At 40.1% G+C, this 24,829-nt stretch overlaps 1 protein-coding gene across 5 annotated transcripts in view; it reads left to right on the top strand.

Annotated features, from left to right (window-relative positions):
- STPG2 (sperm tail PG-rich repeat containing 2) overlaps positions 1–24,829 on the top strand; it is a 419,428-nt gene that overhangs the window by 371,775 nt on the left and 22,824 nt on the right. The window contains exon 14 of one of the 5 annotated variants that reach the window (XM_069978348.1): positions 3,192–3,268. The exons of the other annotated variants lie outside the window; for them this stretch is intronic. Coding sequence (XP_069834449.1) covers positions 3,192–3,221 — 30 coding nt within the window. The 3' untranslated portion in view covers positions 3,222–3,268. Of the gene's footprint in view, positions 1–3,191; positions 3,269–24,829 lie in introns of those variants that run through there. 5 annotated transcript variants of the gene reach the window in all.

Genomic DNA, 24,829 nt, shown 5'->3' with positions numbered 1-24,829 from the left:
AGCAGATTGTGCTTCTATACGGAAAATGTCTAGAAAAAACAGAGAAGGCATATGCCTATCATCAGACTAGACATGCTTCTAACACGAGGAGCTTTTGTCTCCTATGCCCACAAGGAGACTTCCAACAGGATTAATCTTAATCATGTATGGGAAGATTGCTCTGATCTGTCATTGTTAGACAATGGACTTCAATCACTATGCTTTTTACCTCTTCACAGATACACATTGATTCTTTTGACAACTCCGCCATCATTATAAGTGACTATCTGTTCTTTGTTCTGAGATCTTTCAGCATTCGGGGTAGACAGTCATTATCTTGATGCTTTTCTTGTTGTTAATTATGCACTGTCACTTGAATAAGTGTGTAAGAAATATTTGAGTATTTACATGTTCTTTGTCACCTTTTAACTTTAAGTGTCTCACGTTAAAGTCCCTGTAATTACTGTTATAGTACTTTGGCGGAGTTATGTCAGCGTACACATGGCATTAATGCATTAACATGTCAAAACAGTATCGAATGACATGGCTCCAAACAGACTTAAAAGCTACTAATGGCGTGGATCTTCACAGAAATGATTTGTCAGCAGTAGCAGTGCTATAAAACCATCTTCTTGGAGTATAGAGAGCTTGGTAAACATGTGGTACATGGTGCAGTAGGTAATGTATATTTAAGATTCTAATAATAAAGACTTGGAAGTTTGAGAATCAAATCTACTACCGACATGCTCAACTGTAGACCTGCAGGGAAAACCCTGTATTCAATGTGGATACAAATTTTATATAAAACATAAAAAAGTACAATGGTGGGAAAAAAAAGAACACAATGGGAATGAGTGGGAAAAGGAATACATTGGCAAGTGTTTCTTGTGTTTCTGGTGTTTGAAGCCATACAATAAATCTTGGCTGATGTCATACTGCTGCCTGTAGTCACCCTATACTAATATTTGGTTAAAATCTATACACATATAACCAAGATGACATGACCATAATTAGGGTAGCCTGAGAAGAGGTGGGGAAAGAAACAGACAGTGAGCCCCAACCTGGCCCCACCAGCTGACCCTGCCTATTGGCCTTGATAGTCCTAGGAGACTGCGGACAACCACGGAGTCGGTCCCTACTTGCAGTAAAGTGAAAACATGAAACACAGATAAGACAAACTTACACATATAGTTTCAAATCAGGGTCAAAGCAAATGTACAAAAAACAGAATCCCAGAGAGTGGTCAGGTAACAGAGCCGAAGTCAGATAAAGTCAGGTAACATTATAGGAAAAGATAAGGAGACATTTGCATGATAGTAAATTAGTCTAATAGCCAGCAAGGACTATAGGAACTAGAGTAAATTATGTAGGAGGTCAGGGGTCCTGTCCAGAACGTGATTGGACCGACCCCCTGATCCTTTGACTGGCAGGGAGACCCTCCAGTCACACAATACATTGCAGCACAGCTGCTGGGAGTTTTCAATTCTCCCGCTGGTGACACAGACCTGGGACACTGTCGTGAATCTGTGATGTCACCTGGCTGGGAGCAAGACACAGACGATCCGGAATGCTCTTCTGCTGTCTACCCATTGTGTGGCTAGTGAAACATGCTGCTGGAGGTCCATGTTGGTGCTCGAGCCAATATAGAGGATGTTGCTGGAGCGTAAGGATGTAACCCAAGACCTTTGGTTCATGTTAGAAAGAACGAGAGTACGGGGTAAACCAGTTCACATAACATTTATAAAAAGGAACATATGAACACCTGTACAGGTACAGTGACCTGGAGAACACACAAATGGTTAAAGTATAGGAAATATTTTACAGCACACTATGAATAATATGCAATTCAAGGCTAATAGCCAGTGGTAAAAGTGAATGTCAGTGTCTAGGTGCTGAGACCAAGAGCCTTGTCCATGGTGCTGATAGAGCTATTTGGAAAGTAAGGCATTCAGCTAAGCACTTCTCTACCCCTCTCTCTTCTCATTGCATTAAATGGGCTCCATAGACTTTCTATAGAATCCATCCCCTGCAGTGAGGAGAGAGAAGGAAAGAAGTGCTTTTTCCTGCTTTTCTAGAAATCAGTGGTGGTCTCAGCACCCAGGCACCAACCGATCAAATCTTTTGAAATATCAAGAGTTGTTTTTTTTTTTTTCTAATTACAGTAACAATTTACCTTTTTCTGTATTTTAAGACAGAGTGATGCTATGTTCATTGACTTCCCCTTATACGTTGCAGTATTTGCATATCTTTTGAAGAACTTAGCTTCCCATGCCAATTTGTTTAATTAGCACTGTACGGATGACAGGGGCTTGGTTTCTTGTTAAGGATGGGAATAAAATTCATATTAAACTCCATTTAGAATATTTCCACAGATTTAGGCTATGTTCACCTTTGGTAAGAGACCGGCCGTTGCATGACCCAGCTCGGTCACGGAAGGACCGGTCTCAGAAAAGATCATCCCAGTCGGTACTGCAGTACCGGACGGATGATCTCTAGCGCTGCTGAGTTCTGATGCGGGCGCATCTGTGCGCACCCGCATCAAAACTCCTCACTGCACACTATGGAGCGTACGGCCAGAGCTGCTCACTCTATAGTGTGCACTGACAAGGTTTTCTGCGGCCGTTATTCACTGAATAGCAGCCACAGAAAACTGACTTGTCAGTTTCTCGTGGCGCCACTAGGGATCCCGGCCGGAGTGTATACTATGTAGCCGGGATTCCCTCAGCCTGCAGCACAACGTAAGTTTCGTACTAATCACTGTATAACTTACATTGTGTGAACATGGCCTTAGATTGTGTACATTCTCTATCACTGTACAGTATATATGTTCTTCGACATGCTATCTTTTACATATTGGTATTGATTGTTTAACATTGCACTAGGAGTATAACAAAGGAAGGATGAAACATGCCGGGCTATCATGAGCCGTTGCATAAGTATTATAACATGAGCATCTATTACACCACTTTTTGTCTAATCTTCTAGTTTGATCTGTTGTGAAGGGATCTTGGAAAACTGAATAACAGCTAGCTTAACACTGAATTTATCGTAACGTTATCTATGTATAGTCATGCTCCGTGGCAATGTAAATATCTGCTGAGCAATGAATTAACATAACATGAAAGTGACTTAGAGTCGAATGCCAAGAGATGTGACTAAATATGAACACCTGTATCTGAAATTTCCTGATTTTATGATTGCATATCCAACAGTCAGTTTCCTGTTACTTCGTCATGAACTAGCCATATTCTGTTGTGTGTGCGATCACAGCAGCCTGCCTAACATCCTGATTTCTGGAGACCTGCCCCACCTGCACTGTGCTGTCAGCTGGTTCCCCCTCCGGTGTTGGTCAGTCCACCAAGTGTGTGCTGCTCTGCCTCCTCTCCTCTTCCCACCTGTTTGCCGGGACTGGAATCAAGAGTGAGCCATTGGCTGTATCCATGTTTTCTAGACAACCCTAGAGCTTTATCCAACTTCAGCAGCCACCGCTCATCGAATGCCGAACGATCGGGTTTGGATGGACTCGAGCATGCTCGAGGTTCTCTCATCTCTAGTTGCAATAACATACTTTAATTTAGCTTTGGGCCAAACTTCTCCTTTAATTTAGATATACGAAATGGATTTTACATTTCATTTCTTAATTCAGAGGCAGAACCACACTTATCTGTTGCACATGCCTGGTATTGCAGCATAGCTTCTGTCAATTATATTTATTGGTTGTAATGCTGTTTCTGAAATAATATCTCATAAACAACTCAATACACTCTGTTGGTTTTCCTGTAAACCTTATAAAAAACATAGGTCATGTATAGCTAACGAATACATAATTGAATGTACATCACATATATAACCTGATTTTCTTTTTAATAAAGTAAGACTCAAGATATATCCTTACATGCCCTTGGATTAGGTTTCCCAAACTTTTTTTTTAAGTCAAAGGTCACTTTCATATATGACAGTTTTAAGCCACACTATTATGATTTTTAACCTAGCGTTAACTGATACTGATCCAGCTTGACAATAGTACCAGGTTCTAGTAATGTTATAATGGCCCTGGAGCCACTAATGCAGAGCTGTCAACAGCCGATTAGCTAAATTTATGCCATAAAGCGTCTGTTTCCCATATATTTACCAGTTATATGTCACCTTTACGGAAATCTGCCTGATAAACTTTTTAGTACAAATGTTTTTTTTTTTTAAATGTTAAGAACTATCCAGTTTTACATTAAAAGTCAGTCCAGATGTATGAAACTACATAGGCGTAAAGGAGCATGTGTGGAGTATACTGCAACACACTGTAACTACATACAGTAGTGCTACAAAAATAGCAATGAGTTTGAGGCTGGATTCACACGCTGTAACTGTGCGGCTGTATTTTTTATGCGGCTGTAAATGTGCGGGTGAAACTCCGGCCGTGGGAAAAAATAGACATGCGGCTCAAAACATACGGTCATTTACTTGGAAATCTGGTTCAACTAAAAATATCAAATAAAATGTTAAGAAAGTGATGGAAACACCTCTGGATGCATCTGGGAAAGCAGGGAAACAGTTTACATGAATCGCTATTACCGGGGTTTGCGATCCTCTGCACTATAGCCGATGTCTCTCATGGTTAATATATTGAATTAATAAAACACATTTTCTGTCTAATAAAGTCCCTTTTATTGTTCAATAATTAAATGTAAACGATTCCATCATTTTGCAATTAAATATACTGTTAAAATAAATATATATATAAATAAATGTATATTTATATATATATTTATTTTTTGACAGTATATTTAATTGCACAATGATGGATTCGTTAGAATTAAATTATTGAACAACGAAACTGAATTTATTTAAACGAAAATGTGTTTTCTTAATTAAATATTAATTAGTACAGGAAACTCCATAAGCCGGTAATTCATATGCCGGCAATAGAGCATTCTGTACTAATCATCACTTAACTTTAATGAAAACATCAAATGTTTCTTCTAATTATGTTATGACAATAGCATTATTAGAAGAAACATTTAGAATTATATGTGCGCTCAGCTGATTGGCTGATCGGCTCAGCGCACATATAATGAGCCGGTCCGCAGCACAGTGACTTCATTGTGCTGCGGACCAGCGAAGAGGACGCATCGGGGTGAGTATAGAGCTCTCCCCACCCCCTCCCCAGCACTGCACCCCTCCCAACAAGGAAGGGGGGTCACTTAACCCCTTCCTTGCTGGGATGGGTGCAGTCTGACATCAGTCTGGCCCCCAAGGGGTTAAGGGGGATGCAATACATCCTCCCTTAACCCCTAGGGGGTCAGACTGTAAGCAGCGATCTGTAAAGATGCTGCATACTGTAAGGTGCACAACACCGCTCACAATGATGGGTGTTGTGCTCCTGTTTGTGTGTTTTTGTGTGTTTCTCCCTTTTTGTTTTTCAGATATCGGTATCCTGGGGATTACGTCGGATTCCATGGACTACGTCGATGACCAGCGTTTTTTTAATGTTTTTTTTAATAAAATGGTCAATGAGGGGTGTGGGGGTGTTTTTATTTGAATAAAAAAATTTGTAAACTTGTGTCTTGTCTTTATTTCTTTACTTTATAGACTTAGTAGTGGAAGCCGTCTAATAGACGGAATCCATTACTAAGTCGGGGCCTAGTGTTAGCCGGTATAAAATGGCTAACACTAACCCCCTATTATTACCCCAGTACCCAATGCCACCAGGGGTACTGGGAAGAGCCGGGTGCCAGTGGTCCTGGAGCGTCAAAATTGGCGCTCCTGGACCGGGCGGCAGCAGGCTGGTAAGATTTAGGCTGGGGAGGGCCTAAACCAATGGCTCTTCCCACCCTGGTGTTACCAGGCTGCTGTCGTTTGGTTTTTAACCCGGCTGGTTATAAAAATAGGGGGGACCCTATGCGTTTTTTTTTTTAAATAAATAAATAATTAAAAAAAAACGCATAGGGTCCCCCCTATTTTTATAACCAGCCGGGTTAAAAACCAAACGACAGCAGCCTGGTAACACCAGGGTGGGAAGAGCCATTGGTTTAGGCCCTCCCCAGCCTAAATCTTACCAGCCTGCTGCCGCCCGGTCCAGGAGCGCCAATTTTGACGCTCCAGGACCACTGGCACCCGGCTCTTCCCAGTACCCCTGGTGGCATTGGGTACTGGGGTAATAATAGGGGGTTAGTGTTAGCCATTTTATACCGGCTAACACTAGGCCCCGACTTAGTAATGGATTCCGTCTATTAGACGGCTTCCACTACTAAGTCTATAAAGTAAAGAAATAAAGACAAGACACAAGTTTACAAATTTTTTTATTCAAATAAAAACACCCCCACACCCCTCATTGACCATTTTATTAAAAAAAACATTAAAAAAACGCTGGTCATCGACGTAGTCCATGGAATCCGACGTAATCCCCAGGATACCGATATCTGAAAAACAAAAAGGGAGAAACACACAAAAACACACAAACAGGAGCACAACACCCATCATTGTGAGCGGTGTTGTGCACCTTACAGTATGCAGCATCTTTACAGATCGCTGCTTACAGTCTGACCCCCAAGGGGTTAAGGGAGGATGTATTGCATCCCCCTTAACCCCCGGGGGGCCAGACTGATGTCAGACTGCACCCATCCCAGCAAGGAAGGGGTTAAGTGACCCCCCTTCCTTGCTGGGAGGGGTGCAGTGCTGGGGAAGGGGTGGGGAGAGCTTTATACTCACCCCGATGTTGTCTCTTCGCTGGTCCGCAGCACAATGAAGTCACTGTACTGCGGACCGGCTCATTATATGTGCGCTCAGCCGAACAGCCAATCAGCTGAGCGCACATATAATTCTAAATGTTTCTTCTAATAATGCTATTGTCATAACATAATTAGAAGAAACATTTGATGTTTTCATTAAAGTAAAGTGATGATTAGTACAGAATGCTCTATTGCCGGCATATGAATTACCGGCTTATAGAGCTTCCTGTACTAATTAATATTTAATGAATAAAACACATTTTCGTTGAAATAAATACAGTTTCGTTGGTCAATAATTTATTTCTAACGAATCCATCATTGTGCAATTCAATATACTGTCAAAAAATAAATATATAGATAAATATACATTTATTTATATATCTATTTTTTTTAACAGTATATTTAATTGCAAAATGATGGATTTGTTAGAAATAAATTATTGATCAACGAAAGTGTCTTGATTACAAAGAAAATGTGTTTGATTAATTTAATATATTAACTATTAGAGGCATCGGCATTCGGCATCATTGCCGGCTATTTTTGAAGTACTCCGTACGGACCGCCTGTCAATCCACGGCCGCATATTCAGCCGCAAACAATGGTCTTGTTCATTTTTTACGGGTCCGTTTACGATAGGGCCGTAGATTCATACATAGTGTGCACTGTGCAGCCGCATATCCTATACTTCCAAGCATACACACGAACCACCAAAAATACCGCCGCACAATTACAGCCGCAAATACAGCCGCACTCTTACAACGTGTGAATCGAGCCTGAAGAAGCAAATTAAGCACATTAAATGGCTATGTTTCCACTTCGAGAACATAGCAGGGGAAGCCGGCTGTCTCGTAATATAGACGGCTACAAATAGTGATCATGTTTTCGAACCGAGAACCATGTTTTGAGAACCGAGCAGTATTTTTCTATAGGAAATAATGTAAATGTGCTTAATTGGTTCCAGCACCCACCAATAATTACCTACAGTATCATTTATTACATTGAAAAATGTCCAGTTTAAGCACTGCAGTACAGAACTGCACTATTTACTGTATAGGAAATTGTAGACAAGAAATGTTCAACTAAACCAGCAATTATAGTACAGTAGTGCACCCCTACCTTAGCACTGTAAAGAATGGGAGATGGTGGTGCACTGACTGTACTACTACTGTACTGTATATACACTCCAGCAGTCTTATACAGTACAGGATGGGAGATGGTGGTGCACTGACTGTACTACTACTGTGCTGTATATGCACTCCAGCAGTCTTATACAGTACAGGATGGGAGATGGTGGTGCACAGACTTTACTACTACTGTACTGTATATGCACTCCAGCAATCTTATACAGTACAGGATGGGAGATGGTGGTGCACTGACTGTACTACTACTGTACTGTGTATGCAGTCCAGCAGTCTTATACTGTACAGGATGGGAGATGGTGATGCACTGACTGTACTACTACTGTACTGTATATGCACTCCAGCAATCTTATACAGTACAGGATGGGAGATGGTGGTGTACTGACTGTACTACTACTGTACTGTATATGCACTCCAGCAGTCTTATACAGTACAGGATGGGACATAGGAGATGGTGGTGCACTGACTGTACTGCTACTGTATATGCACTCCAGCAGTCTTATACAGTACAGGATGGGAGATGGTGGTGCACTGACTGTACTACTACTGTACTGTATATACACTCCAGCAGTCTTATACAGTACAGGATGGGAGATGGTGGTGCACTGACTGTACTACTACTGTACTGTATACGCACTCAAGCAATCTTATACATTACAGGATGGGAGATGGTGGTGCACTGAGTGTTCTACTACTGTACTGTATATACACTCCAGCAGTCTTATACAGTATTGTACAGAATGGGAGATGGTGGTGCACTGGCTGTACTACTACTGTACTGTATATGCACTCCAGCAGTCTTATACAGTACAGGATGGGAGATGGTGGTGCACTGACTGTACTACTACTGTACTGTATATACACTCCAGCAGTCTTATACAGTACAGGATGGGAGATGGTGGTGCACTGACTGTACTACTACTGTACTGTGTATGCACTCCAGCAGTCTTATACAGTACAGGATGGGAGATGGTGGTGCACTGACTGTACTACTACTGTACTGTATATGCACTCCAGCAGTCTTATACAGTACAGGATGGGAGATGGTGCACTGACTGTACTACTAATGTACTGTATATGCACTCCAGCAATCTTAAACAGTACTGTACTGTATGTGAAGCCTCACCAGTGCTAAACTCACCAAGTACCACTCACATTCCACTCTTGCAAAAAACTTTGGATAGCGAGTAAAGTTACTTCCTGTAATAGTTCCGAACGTATATGAATAGTATAGTTCCGAATGGATAAATATTCCTTGTAATACGGAATAGTTCGAACCCGGAAGCATCCAAATACCGGAGTACCAATGGACTACATGTTTAACTCAAATTCGAAACATTTAATCTAATACCAAACAGAATGTATCCAGTTTGTGTTAATATTTTATAGAATGAAAAGAAAAAGAACCATTAGGCTGTGAAAAAAGTATCAGGTTTCACTTTACTTTGAATTGCTGAGCTAATAATTAGTAGCATTACCATTGTTTCTGAGAACTGCTAGAAATCTGTGTTGGCACCTCAGAACAAGTATTCCAGATTAGGAAGATTGGACTACTGTCAGGATAGGTCAGGAAACACACAGGTGATGCAGAGACTGACGCTGTCCTATGCCCACTGTCCATGCCTACTTGCCTCAATGTGTTTTAGGTGACACAGGACAACTTGGATTTTACTCAGCACCGGCCTAGGCTGAAACACTGTTGGTGGGCCGCCCCGCCCTCAGTGGGAGGAACCCCCCACCCCTCTATGGCATGGCTCCATTAGAATCAATGGAGCCGGGTCACAGAGGGTATAGGGTTTCCTCATACTGGGGGCAGGCTTGCTCCAGTGCTTCACCCCTAGCCAGTCTGGCGCCATTCTATCCATATGCAAAACTTAAAGCAAATATACAGATGGTTTATTCGCTTTAAGGAAGGGCCAAAATTGGACCCTGTTATTCCACGGAATGAATAACTTCATCAATGACCTCCACACTGCTATTATTTGGAACAAACCCCTATCAACTAATGATTCAACTACTCAGAATAAACGGCATGCATCTCCTAATTGTTGGCTCACTTTTTCTTCTACTACAGTTACAAGTAAATTATTGCATAAATATCACTTCTACTAAGAACATTGATTTATCAGGCTAATGATGTTGGACTGCTGTTTTTTTTAACTCTACTGTATATGTTAAATGAGTAGATCTTGAATGGTTTTCCATGACGGAGTACTATAACTTATTTCTCATGATTCTTTCTCATTGTGTATTTGACCTTGGTTCCCATAGAAATATCAATAACACAAAAGTACTAATGAAAACATGGACCATCACAAAAATCCTCCACTTGGAACCCCGCCAATGTTTAATGACAGCGGTATTAAACATTTACTTACCATTTTCCTACAAATAAGAAGGGCAGGATTTCACTTAATAGAAGGACAGGAACCAAGGGCACTGTCAATTAGAAAATTAAACCTGGAAATTAAATATGAGAAAGGGTTACACAATGGAAGTCTTTGATTTTCCTGTAAATTGACAACGACTGATGTGTATAAATTGACTCAAGCATCCCACTTAACCGGAGCAGAATGAGCACTGGAGTTGCTCAAATGTTCTTCAAATTATACTTACTAAGTTTCCAGCACGAGCTTACTGAGCCTCTTGTGACTGCAATTGAAGAGTAATTCATGCAAATGAGTAAGTCCTCAGCTTTCTCAAATTACAGCAAACATAATGCCTAAAAGATGTACAGTATGCATTTAATTCATAGAAGCCTAGTTCAATGTTTGACATTAGCTCGTGCTATGTTTCTGGGGAATACAAATTTTTTACTACTACTTTTACAGTTATTATATCACTTATTTGAGGCATTCTATTTTTTAAAATTAATGATACATAGAAACATAGATAGAAACCTAGAGGATTGTCGTTAGAAAAAGACCACCGGGTCTATCTAGTCTGCCTTTTTAGTATTTCACTTAGGATAGATAGATGTTTATCCTAGGCAGGTTTACATTCTGTTATTGTAGTTTTACCAACCACATATGCTGGAAGTTGGTTCCAAGCATCAACTACTTTTTCAATAAAGTGATCTTTCCCCCAACTAACCTTTCACTGTGTCCTCTTGTTCTTGAGTTCAGTATTTTTTCCCAAAAACACTTCCCTCCTGAACCTTATTTAGTCCTTTAACATACTTAAAGCGTAACTGTCATGTTTTTTTTTATTGCAGAAATCAGTAGTATTAGCGATTTTAAGAAACTCTGTAATAGGTTTCATCAGCCAAAAAAGCCTCCTTCTATATTCAAGAAGCAATCTCCCAGCCTCCCCCCCCGACTTCTTATCTGTGCATTATCAGGCAAACACGTCTTCATTACAGAGAAGCCAGTGAAGACGGGCTCTGCTCTCTCCATTGTAAGCCTATGAAGGGGGGAGGGGCTGGAGGAGATGAGGGAGCAAGAAGAGGTGACATGAAGGTCAGCTGTTTGTAGACTCTCTGGGCACCTAAAACGCTAAATTCAAGTGTCAGAAAGGTCAGTGCTTATCTATGAACTTACTGAGAGAAGATTGCAGGGTGTTGTGCTTTCCAGGACTGCTCCGTGCTCAGTCACTCCTAAAAGCCCCTCCCCTCTCCATAGCCACATAATGGAGAGAGAAATCCTGCTTCATTTGATGTGAGGGGGGAGGCTGGGAGATTGCTTTTTCAGTCCAGAAGGAAACTCTTTTAGTACATAAAACCTATTACAGAGTTTCTTAAAATCGCTTGTACTATTGATATTAATGTTTTCAGAAAAATGACCCTGAAATGACAGTTACGCTTTAAAGGTTTCTATCATGTCCCCCCTTTCCCTTCTTTCCTCCAGACTATACAGATTCACATCCTTAAGTCTTTCCTGATATGCCTCACACCCTCCACCATTTTTGTAGCCGTCTTTGGACCCGTTTTATTTGATCTATATCCTTTTGTAGGTGAGGTCTCCAGAACCGGACACAGTATACAGATGTGGTCTCACCAGAGCTTTATACAGTGGGATCACAATCTCCTTTTTCCTACTGGTTATACCTCTAGCTATACAGACCAGCAAACCATTATATCTACAGCCCAGCATACCATTATATATATATATATATATATATATATATATATATATATATATATATATATACAGCCCAGCATACAATTTGCTTTCCCCACTGCCTGGTTGCATTGGTGACTGGCTGTCAGGAATCACTACGCCTAACAATTCCAATTCCAATTATTGTAATATACTGTTCAGACCTAGTACGACCAAGACTGCACGTTTGGCCATGATTCAGTGTGTATGTTTCCTTGTGCTTGCTGTGTGGTGATTGACAGGTTCTCACACACCTCTCTGGTTTCTGCTAGGCTAGTGCTGGGCTGCAGATAGTTTAGACTTATAATAATAAAGTGTGTGTTCTATGTGGTCTGGATGTCAGAGGGCTGGTCTAATCACACCCTGGACAGGGACTCTGACATCTCATGAGAAATTCACCTGTGTTCTGGGAGCTGGTGTTTATATTGGATTGGATTATTTGGAATTTTAACCTCTTTTCCTGTCCTTCAGACCTCTGTATTTGCCTGCTGTTTTTGTACTGACCTGATATTTCCGGTTTGACCTCTACTTGTTTCACCATTATTTATAGTTTTTTTTTTTCTTGTCTTGTTCTGTGTAAACCTACCCACCGTAGGGACCGTCGCCCAGTTGTCATATGCGGCCTAACTCACGACCAGCAAGTAGGCAGAGACAGGGTTCACACTACTGTCTTCACACCTGTCTTCCATCAGGACCCAGGGTCTCTTAAACATTCTAATGAAAATTCCTTCTGGAGAAAAGAATGCAAATGTGAAGACATTCTCAACAAAGACTATGGGAGATATGGAAATGTAAAATACAACCAATGGTCTTCCATTTATGTTTAAAGCGACTCTGTACCCACAGTTTGCCCCCACAAACCGCTTATACCTTTCGATAGCTTTTAATCCAACATCTGTCCTGGGGTCCGTTTGGCAGGTGATTCGGGTATTGTTCTAAAAAACAACTTTTAAACTTGCAGCCCTCTGTCAAATTGGCATGGCCTACAGTGTCTGTGGATTAGACTTGCACACACACCCCTGTCCCTTCTCCCCACCCTCTTCCACATTAGGAATGTCCCAGACAAGATTTTTCCTATTCATCACCTGTGTGAACACTGAACATGTGTTGGATCGTTAAGGCCCCTGTGCAGTGTTTAGACCGGTGAGAAATAGAAAAAAACCTGCCCAGGGGCATTCCTAATGGTGAAGAGGGCGGAAGGAGGTATGGAGAGGTGGTGCAAGCCTAGGGCACAGATACTCTAGGCCACGCCAATTTGACACAGGGCTGCAAGTTTAAAGGTTGTTTTTTCGGACAATAACTGCCGAACGGACCCCAGTACAGATCTTGGTTTAAAAGCAGCTATAAGAAGATACAAGCAGTTAGGAGGGGGCAGATTGTGGGTACAGAGTCGCTTTAAATAAATTAAGTATTGTAAACATACTACAGTTTTGTATAAGATTTCAAGCTTTGTGCATGGTACATTATATCTACAGAAGGCTATTAAAGGGGTACTCCGGTAAAAATCTTTTTCTTTCAACTCAACTGGTTTCAGAAAGTAATATAAATTTGTAATTTACTTCTATTTAAAAAATATTAATTCTTCCCATACTTATCAGCTGCTGTATGTTCTGCAGGTAGTGGAGTTTTCTTTGCAATCTGACACAGTGCTGTCTGCTGTTACCTATGCTCATGTCAGGAACTGTCCAGAGCAGTAACAAATCCCCATTAAAAAAAAAACAAAAAACTTCTCCTATCTTATACAGGGGTGGCAGCAGAAAGTACTGTGTCAGACTAAAAAGCAAAGACCACTTTATGCAGAACATACATCAGCTGATAAGTACTTCAAGACTGGAGATTTTTAAATTGAAGTAACAAATCTATAAACTTTCTAAAACCAGTTGATTTTAAAGAAAAATATTTTCGCCGGAGTACCCCTTTAAATACTTAATTAATTTTGTGCAACCTACCATATTCTCTAGAATCAACTGCAGAGTAATTCTAACACGGTCCTACATTTATTGTCAACAACTAAAAGCGACCTGTCACAGTGGAACATAGTTATAACAAAGTAACATCCTCTCTCTATTTACCTTAAGTGTTCCCCCATGAACGTCTGTTAAGGGGATTATTACAACTCATCAGAGTTTTGTGGGCGACCAGTCCTGCATTTGTTGCCCACATAATGGTTATGTGCTGTAATAAACTAGCGACATAAAAAAACACGGATACCTCATCAGCGGCATTATTAAGAAACTTAATTAACCTACTTTAAGACTCGCCTCTTCTAATTCCATATTGCCTACCATTAAACTGAGCTATAATTCTGGATAATATTTCCCATATAAAATTCTTACCGGTTTCAATATAGACAAATACAATAGTTTTCCCGAGATTGTTATAGCCTCTTCAAATAAGAAAATAAAAAGTAAAAAAAAAAAAAGAGACTTTTTTATGTTAGAAGCCTGAAGGGACCCTTACATGGTTGTTCCAACCACCAGTTGTGCGTCACTATTCATTCCTCATATTGACTGCTATTGTTCAGTTTAAGGTACTAAATGAAAGACTCCCGTCATTTAAGAATCTTCTCAAAGACTAAATACAAAAAAAAGCCGGTTTCAGCTCACCACAGTAACATGTCACAAAGGGTTAGACCGACATAGGGCACTGCGTGTAAGCCAGACCTCTGTTAGTCGCCTTCGTGATTTATATTAAATGATGCAGATGAAAACATACTCAGGTACATAAGGTCATGTGAATGAATTCAAACAGAAGAACTCTTTTAGGTTGAGGGGGGGGGGGGGATGTTTTTATTCCCAGCCCCTGGAGTGTGCCATACATCTTTCTCTTGTAGCCATGGCATAGCAGTGATTCTCAAGATAAAGCTTTTCATGAAACGCGGCTTAGATTTCACCAGCTGTAAGACGTTTAGAAATGAAAGAAAAACCTAAGATTTCATTTTTTGACAGAAGACACGCTGTTATGTTCTAAATTTACTTGGGGTCTCGCTTGGATTTTTAATGTTTGGCTTCAACTCCTATAATATCGTAGAGAAAAGATGCAATTTTTCAATCCTTTCTTACAGTACATCAAATTACAGACATGCTTAATTGAATGGCTCAAGATAAACCTGGAATATATGATGCTGTTTTTTTTTTAATATTATGACGTTGAAAGCATATTCACAGTATTAGAAATCTCCCATGTGAATGCTTAAACATGTTCATAGTAGCAAAATAAGCTGAAGCTCTTTTTTTAATATACACTAAGAATTTCTGCTTGCAAAATAAGAAAGAAAGCTTATTGTGATAATTCATTTCATAAATACCATGTGGATCTGGAATAAATATGGTTTTCACATTGACCAGGACTATATTGGTGATGCCACCACTTTAGAGTGTCCATCTAATATCCATACCCCTAAGAGGTTAAGTAATACAGTGCTTAGAGATTGTCATACATAGCCATGATAATTACTTAAAATGAAGTGTAGTGCAGTTTATGAGTGAAAAAGACAGTTAGATATAGTTGAATCTCCATCCCAAATGTGTTGGAGCTGTGGTCTAGGGGTAAATAACTTGTGTAGAGTCCAGCAACAGTCTCTTTCCTTGGTTCGATTCCCTTGATGGATTATGGTATAAAAAACAGAATTTTAAAAACTTATTTGGACTGGACTGGGAATTCTTTACACTTTTTAAAAATGATACAGTACTAAGAAAAAGAAAAAAATATATAATGATATTTAATTTCCATGAGAGGAAATGAACCAAGGGGGGAGGGGAAATGTTGTTGGTCTCTACACAATTTACTCCTTGGTACCGCCACCACAACACATTTAGGCTTGGAGATATACTATACCTAAGTGTTTCTTTTAGACATAAACTGCCTAAAGAGAACTGATCTGCAGTTAGAGACACAAGCTGACAGTATGAGAGAGCAGGAGGCCAAGCAGCAGAGATTATTCATGATGAAAAGGGAGGATGAAGCAGTGGTAGGGTGTGCCAGAGTAAGGCACAAATACAGAACCTCCTCATTAACACTTTATTACAATAGAAGACCAAAGTAAACCGGCCTCAAGGCTTCACTTCCTGGATAAGATGGTGATATCACTTCCTGGATAAGATGGTGATGTCACGACCCGACTCCCAGAGCTGTGCAGGCTGTGGCTGCTGGAGAGGATGATGGCAGGGGGACACTGAGGGACACTGGGCACTGGAGGGACACTGAGCCTCCCTCTGCCATCATCCTCTCCAGCAACCACAGCCCACACAGCTCTGGGAGTCAGGTCGTGACATCACCATCTTATCCAGGAAGTGAAGCCTTGATGCAGTAGTAAGTGCAGGGAAAAAAGAACTTTATAAGCATTTCCTGTAATCAATGTATATTGGTGATTCGTATAACTTTTTGGGGGTAATACAATACTTTAATAAACATTTTCGCCGGACTTCTCTTCTTAATGATCTCCTTACTTATTCTTACTTTCTCAGCAATATTTATTATCTAAAATAAACCAATCGTTCTCATTATTCATTGTTCCATGGCCTTAAAATATCTTTCTAACTTACTAATATTCTGTATTTTTTAATAGAGCCCCAATGCCCATTTTAGTATACCCATGCCACTTCTTAACACACAATTCTTCAATGACCTTAGGTCTTGCCTGAACATTTCCACACGTACCGAATCTCTTATAATGTTGTGTACATGGGCAAATGGCTAATTCTATTAAATCTTGGCAACTTTAAACATAAACTAGGTTACCTTTTGTGTAACGTTATAACTGTTATAACAATTTTTCAGATACAAGTTAAAAAAATAAGCGTAAAAAAAAAAAAGTGTCCACTATTGCTTTTGTGAAAAATAGACGTGTCCCTTGTTAGAAATAGAACGAAGAAAAATAATGTAAAAAACATAACAACTGCGCCGCCATGATGTTATATTTACGTTGCACAATGTATATTTGCAATTTAGTTTTTTTACCTCCTTTTGTATCTCGGCAATTGACTTGAATCATTTGCATCTGAATATGGAGAGTAGTATCTTTTATACAATATATTATAACCAGGCCTGGATCCTTATTTTAGTCACTTATCATTAACTCTTTTCAACTTAAATTACAGTCAATCTTTATCTTAAGAAAGGGCCTGTTGTATACACATTTGCAAGTGCATTGCTATCAGTATTTCTCTGTCTCTGTAGTTTTTTGTAATTGTACAAATGATTTTCATACAGCCTGGTTTCCAGATTTTCAGAGTTAGTTTCTTTGTATTCATTCAGTCAGTCATCCCATCATTTAGATGATTGCCTGGTGCAGGTGGACTCAATTTATCTGAACCGTTCCAGGGCCCTGCTGCCCTTTTTGATGTCGTCTGAAATGAATTCTACTCAACAACTGTGGAATTCAAATCTGTTCATTGGATAGAAGAGCACAGGCCGCCCTCACTTGGCTAATGTAGAAACAGATGTTAACTGTATTATATTTGTCCCTCTCATTAGAAGTTGGCAATCATAAATAGTTTAAATTAGAATCATTGATTGGCCAGATGGTGAACACATCTTACAGCATAGTCTGTTTAGTATAATTTAATATGATTTTATACTGATTGGCATTTAAAAGAGCATGTATTTATTCACAGACATTGAGTAAATTAGCTAAAGGATCTTTAGTAAGGTGCAGTGCTTCGAGAAGAGTCTTTATACATGGAGTGTTTTATGCATCGTATTAAGTAGTTTATTTTGGCAATTATGGCTGTACAAATCCCTTACCTAACACAGAAAAAACGGAATTATGTGTATAGAGACATCAGTCTATAACAGGAGAAAAGACCTTTTGGATTTCGTAAACTTCTACACTCTTTATAAGTAAACACAGTAGCACAAGTAACCCAAAGATAGGCAATACAATAGATGCAAGGCTATAGAGAGGAACAAAGTGTATCACTTCTCTGCAAGGAAAGGATCCATTTTCCCCTATTTTTTTCAGTGGTCAAATCCCCCACATATCTGCATATACATATATCTATCCTAAGATAATAATACTTATACTTATACTTAAAGGGATTATCCAGTAAAAAAAAAATGATGTCAAATCAACTGGTTTCAGACAGTTATTTAGATTTGTAATTTTATTCTATTTATAAATCTAAAGTCTTTCCATACGAATCAACTGCTGTATGTTCTACAGGAAGTGGAGTATTCTTCTGACACAGTGCTCCCTGCTGCCACCTCAGTCCAAGACAGGAACTGTCTAAAGCAGGAAAGGGTTTTCTATGGGGATTTGCTACTGTTCTAGACAGTTCCTGTCTCAGACAGAAATGTCAGCAGAGAGCAGTGTCAGACTAAAAAAGAAAACAACATTTCCTACAGGACATACAGCAGCTGATAAGTATGGGAAGACTTGAGATTGAAGTGATTTACAAATCTATAGAACTTTTTGAAACCAGTTGATTTGAAAGAAAAAAAAAATGTCGCTGGAGAACCCCTTTAAAAAGCAAACTAGGTGGAGCAAGTCATTTACTGCTGACAATCTTCTATGTTTCTAGCTCCTTTTGGGTGTGTATCATGCTTACAAACAGGGAAGCTTCTTTTACCCTTCTGTCTACAAAGATTTTCAGTGTTTAAATTTGCACCAGCTTACAGCAGACTGTTGTCCAACCGATTGAAACCGGCCTCAGACTTTTTAACTACTCTTCAGGCCAACAGCAGCTCCAATATATACCACATTATACGCCAATGTTAAATAAAGCCCTGCCCCTTTCCCTAGGAGGCTTTTCTAAGTGGTGCACGCCTCTTAGTACAGCCAGCCAGCCCTATGTCAGGCGTACACAAGGAGCACAACCTTAATAAATCCCCCGCCATTGCACTGACTTCCATCTCTCAGGTTTATGAAGACAATAGTACATTGCAATACAGTGCGACATGAAAAATTTACATATTGTTATATCTACTGTACCTCAGAAAAGCAAAAACATTAGAATAAGTAAATGGTTCCTTTACCTGAATTTACCTGAAGGAAGGGGAGGAAGTACACAAGTTTGTCCGTCCCCGCTTAGATACAACACAAACTTTCAAACGTTTGTTGTAGTTGTAGTTGGTTTGGAGAGGATGATGGCAGAGGGATGCTCAGTGTCCCTCCAGTGCCCTATGTAGGCTAGGTGATGTGATAAGGTGATAAGGCTAGGTGATGTGATTTTACGTGCTGCCACCGTGACCTATGGGACTACACCTATATATATATATATTTCTGAATTAGAAGGTGATTAGAACGTGACCAGAGCGTGACAGAAAGTTGGTCTGGAAGAAAGAAAGGAATGTGAACTCTAGCTTACAATGATATTTTCCAGGAACTATGACGCATATGTTAAGTTTGCAATACTTTAATACACTGCACATGAGTAGTAATGCCCCTTATCATGTCTATAAAAGCTAACATAAATTAATAGAGGGGGCACTTCCCCAACTTATGTTACTGATACGTACATCAGCTGTCTGTGTCTGTGATTTTAAGTTGTAAGCAGAACTGCAGCTGCTAACTCTCAATTAGGAACCATCCTATCCTGGGGAAAGTCTAATTTCATAAAGTCCTCTCCATCCTCTCCAGCAGCCACAGCCCGCACAGCTCTGGAAGTCGGGTCGTGACATCACCATTTTATCCTTGATGCAGTAGTAAGTGCAGGGAAAAAAAGCACTTTATATGCATTTGCAAGTGTATATTGGTGATTTGTATAATTTTGGGGGGGCAATACAATACTTTAATAAAAATTTCTGCCAGACTTCTGCTTTAAATTTCAAGTATCGCTTATGTTGTGCTATTCCCATTTACTGTAAACATCTACTAGACAGTGGGATGCCGTCACTGGATATTTTGATAAGTAGTTATTCGGCCCCTTTATTTGCATGTAATTTCACAGTATTATTTTGCTAAAACAACATTCAATTAATCATTTTCTAATTTTGTTTGAGAGCAAATAATTGATTTAAAATGGTAATAAATAAATTACAGTTCCCCGATCCAAGATCAATAGCATGTGCGTTGATTAAATCTTCCTTTAATTCATTTATCAGCCTCTCTTTTCTTAATAGATTAAATGTCTCTTGTACTGCCTCATGTTCATAAGAAAATTGTGAAAAAATTTATGTAAACAACTTGTTGAAGTTGAAGAGGTTTGATAAATGGATATTAAAGGAGACAGCAGAATAATGGTAACCATCTCACCTGATCTATGCTGGTTTGTTACAGCTACATTCACACATACATATGGGTCTCGGCATGATTGCTATGGTGGTTTTGGTGGTTTTGGTGGTTTGGTTGCACTCTTGGTGGTGGTGTTATTTGGCCGTGCGGGGCATACCTCATAGAGAGAGGTCTATTTATATTTCGCAGTTTTGGACTTCTGTGTTTGCTTTGTTATCCAGGCAAATTAATGGCCTAGATCATACAGTTTTAGATCAGCAGAGGCCTGATTCCTGCCACTCCTGCTGATCACCTGTTTTGAAGAGCCCATAGTACTTGTGCATTAGTACTAGTACTAGTGCTCCAGCCTCTTTGCACTACTAGCAACAAGGTAAGTTATTGAGAGCAAGCAAAGTGCTTTGATATCTCTGCAATCCGCTCCTCAGCCTGCCTTTTAACTCGCTGCCGCTCCTCCCCTGGTGTTAGGAAAAGCTGGATCCAGTCCTGCAAAACTTTTCCCAGTTTCCCAGGACTGGATCCAGCTTTTCTCCTGGTACGTTGCATTGTGGCTTTGAAGGCAGGCAAGGAGGGAAGGAGGAGGGCAGCCAGTTAGGAAGGGACACTCGGGCCTGATCCTGCATGTTCACCCATCCTCCAACACCTGGGTCGCAGTGTCAAACACAGTAGGGACTATAGGAATGCTGGGGGTAATGACTGCACCGGCAACAGAGTGACAAAGTGTACTCGTAGTTTCAAAAGGTTTTCAAAAACCTTCTGGATTTTTTTAATTAACCCTTGAAAATGATGACAATGTGATTTATGCTTCTGTTTTTTAGCATCTGAAAGTTTCCTCTATGGTGTACAGCCGTTTCTTATTGTTTTAACGCAGGGATGGGGAACCTTCGGCCCTCCAGCTGTTGCAAAACTACAATTCCCATCATGCCTGGGCAGCCGAAGCTTTAGCTTCGGCTGCCCAGGCATGATGGGTATTGTAGTTTTGCAACAGCTGGAGGGCCGAAGGTTCCCCATCCCTGTTTTAACGGGTGGGGCCAGAGATGGGCTTTTTTTTTTCTACCAGTAGTACAGACACATTTTCTCCTTTAGTTGCCTAGCCAATCACAGCACATTACTCCTTATTGCTATGCCGGGACATAGTGGTAATGAACGAGCACTAAACAGGCTCTCACTATGGAGAGGGATGATTTACACAGATGGCTTATAGAGGGAGAAGGAATCGCTGATGCACTGGGTTTAAAAAGTGCTATGTTAGCTGAAATGCAAGAAACAGCAGAAGGAGCAGCAGCAGCAATGATTTACTAGGCTATTGCGGCTAAAAAGCCAAAGGAAGGCTAGAGAGAGGAATTACACTTCAGCACAGTAGACATACAGCAAGTATGTGGAGGTGACTATGAAGGTGATGTTACTTTGCAAAAACACTAATCCTTAAAATGGCTTCAGCCTTGTAACTGCTTCTGCAAGAAGGAAAGGAGTGCTGGCAGGAGGACAATTCAGACACAACACAGACACAAAAGAAGGATGTTGCTAAATGTTAGCCTATAGCACAGATGCTTAACCATTACCTGGCTTGACTACACAGGACAGGGAATTGGTGACCATTTATGGATTGACCTATCAGAATGTGATATGTATGTGTCATGTGACCTATCAGAATGTGATATGTATGTGTCATGTGACCTATCAGAACGTGATATGTATGTGTCTTGTGACTTGAAATCCCACTTGTATTGAAAGTTTATATATTCCATGTAAAACCAAATAAAGCATGAGTGTGCACGCCTAACTAGCTGAGAGGGGGTTATACCATCTTTTTATTTGGTGTCATGTCCTCGTAGCTAGCGCTTGGCTTTACTTAATTTGGACAGGGATATTCACTTGGGGAAACAAGGTGGACAAAAAGGGTCCAACCTTGACACTTGAATTTACACAAAGGACAGCTGCTCAGAATTTTATGGGTGGTATCTGACCCCCTCTTCCACTCACTATGTTGTGGCTTGGGTCAAATCCCCTGACAACGTGCAGTGGGCAGCAGATTCCAAAGAAGGGAGATATCTAGTGACCAAAACCTTGCAGATGTGAAGTGATTTACAAATATCTTAGCAGTCACATAGGTTACATAAAGGGGGGCAGTGAACATTCAAAGGGGATATGTTATGACTTCATTATTAGTGGGGGTCCTGACCTCTTGGATGCCCACCAATCCTAAGAATGAAGGAGTTAAAGTACTCATTTATGAATTATGAAAATAAACAATTAAAATATAAAAAAATCTTTTCGTAATGGATAATAATTCAATGGGATATTTCACTTCAGACCTCTTATTAATTTAGCACTCTAGGCTGGTCATACACATGATGTAAGCCCTAACTTCACCATGAACAAATGTTCTTAAATTGGGTGAACATGCATATATGTTTACTGGCAACACATTGTGGATGCTTCTTTCCATTAAAATCTGTAGGCAGACAGAGAGGTCAGGAGATGAGTTAATGGAGTGGGAAACCCGCCATTCTCTTACCCAACTCCAGTAATCCAGGACCCTTTTTCAAGGCTTTAGTTGTCATTCCAGCAGCCGCACCGCCATATGTAACACACACATTCACACATACCCACACAACTTTATTTTTCACTCCTTTTCATGCATTTTCAAACATGTCGCTGAGCTAAATAGATTTTCAAAGCAGGACATGGCAAATACGTAAAAATAAAATCCGTTTAAAAAAAAATAAATAAGAGGATTTGTGTCTGTGCCCTACAAGCTTTGAAAATGTATCCTGCTGAGTTCAAATGGGACTACTTTTAATCCCGAGAGCACCGAATCTTACCTGATGTTCTGTTCTGTAAATAAAAAGATACCGCTGCTATAAAATTGATTAAATTGTGATGAGGTTTAATATAAAATGGACAACACACAATTGTAACATGTATTTTTCTCTTATTTGATAGACAATTAGGTATGCAAGAATTACTCTCTCTATCTATCTATCTATCTATCTCATATCTTTATGCTGTCAAAAGTAACTAAAGGCAAACTTAGAGCAGCAAAGAAAACTCTAACCTGCTGTGATGTTCCCTCAAGATTAAAGTGTCACTGTCGTTAAATTTTTTTTTTTTTTGCAGAAATCAATAGTACAGGCGATTTGAACAAACTTTGTAATTGGGTTTATTAGCCGAAAAATGCATTTTTTTTATTATGAAAAAGCAGTTTGAAGCTCTCCCCCCTGTCTTCATTGTTCTCTATAGAGAGGGGAGGGGTAGAGGGAGATGAGGCACCAAAACAGGACAACAAAGGGTTAATTTACAGCTACATCACCGGCTATCTCCTCTGAAGTCAGCACTGACCTCTCTGACCTCTGGATAGGGGCTTTCAGCGGCTCTCTGCTGGCGACTAATCTCTCTCCTCCCTCCTCACCTCTCCATAGAACAGACAGGACTCATGTTAAACAGTCGAGATTTCCTGATAATGAGCAGTGGATAAAATAAAGGAGAGAGGGGGGACCTAAGAAAAGTCTTTTTAAATGCAGATAATGGCATATTTGCCTAATAAACCCAATTACAAAGTTTCTAAAATCTTGATTTCTGCAAAAAAAAAAATGAAACGACAGTGACACTTTAAGGTAATTTTCAAGAAATCCTTATTCAATATTCAAATGAGTTTGGTAGTTTGGTGTACTGCTGGCGGGACTACAGCCAATGCTCCCTGCCAGCCTGCCCCTTCTCTTAAATATTCACCTAGTGTTCTGCAATGCTGAGCACCAGAGCGACAACACTGGAGAGCACAGCCTCAGCATTCATAAGGAGAGGTGGATCGGTGTACTGAGGGTGGGAGTCCCATCAGCAGTGCACCAAACCACTTAATTTGCATATTGAATGTAGTCACAAAACACCTTCAGCCTTGGTGACCCCAACTCTACGGGAACATAACAGTACAACAACTGTTGTTAGTTTCCCTTTAAAATATGAAATGAAAAAAAAAAAAAAAAAAACTTGTAACATACGTTAAAGGTTAAAATCTGTAAAGTATCTGTATACAGTAACAAAATATACAGAACGAAAAGTTTAGGAAGATGTAAACACTTAAATGGTTTGCTGCCTTAGACATTCTTTTGTCTACTATAAATTATAATATTACAAGTCAAATAGAACCTGTCAAGTTGAAAATACAGGATGCAATGCAGGCATCATACTATAAAAGAAACTAATAGATTGATGTCTTTTTCTGTCTGAAAAGTTTCAGTAGAACTGGTAATTTATTTATTGAAACCTCTGCTCATTTTAGGCTTAGGAGTCAGCGGAGCTTTAAAAGAGTAGTCCCAACAACTTTGAAATCTGCAGGCAGGGGTGGGTGTAAAAATAACAAACAAGTTAACTCACCCGTCCCCCGTGCCTCGTAGTAATGCTGCCTCGGTCCCATTCCGTGACGCTAGGGATGTCATCTGCAGGAAACCAGGTACATCCATACCCGGATCCTGCATCAGCAACGTCACGGTGCGGTTAAGCAATTGCCTGCTCAGCCAGTCAGTGACTGAAGCAGTGTCCCGCTCCAGTCACTAATTGGCTAAGTGGGCAATAACTCAGCCAGAGTCATGACATTACATCTAGCAGAACTGCAGGACCCCAACTTCGGCGAATAGGACCTGGCAGTGGGGTTTGGGGACAGGGGGGTTAACTTTGTTATTTCCACAACCTCCCCCGCCTGCCTGCAGATTTTATAGCTGG

This window comes from Dendropsophus ebraccatus, chromosome 7 (assembly GCF_027789765.1).
Source record: "Dendropsophus ebraccatus isolate aDenEbr1 chromosome 7, aDenEbr1.pat, whole genome shotgun sequence".
NCBI lineage: Eukaryota > Metazoa > Chordata > Amphibia > Anura > Hylidae > Dendropsophus > Dendropsophus ebraccatus.
This window is presented reverse-complemented; position numbering and strand designations above follow the sequence as displayed.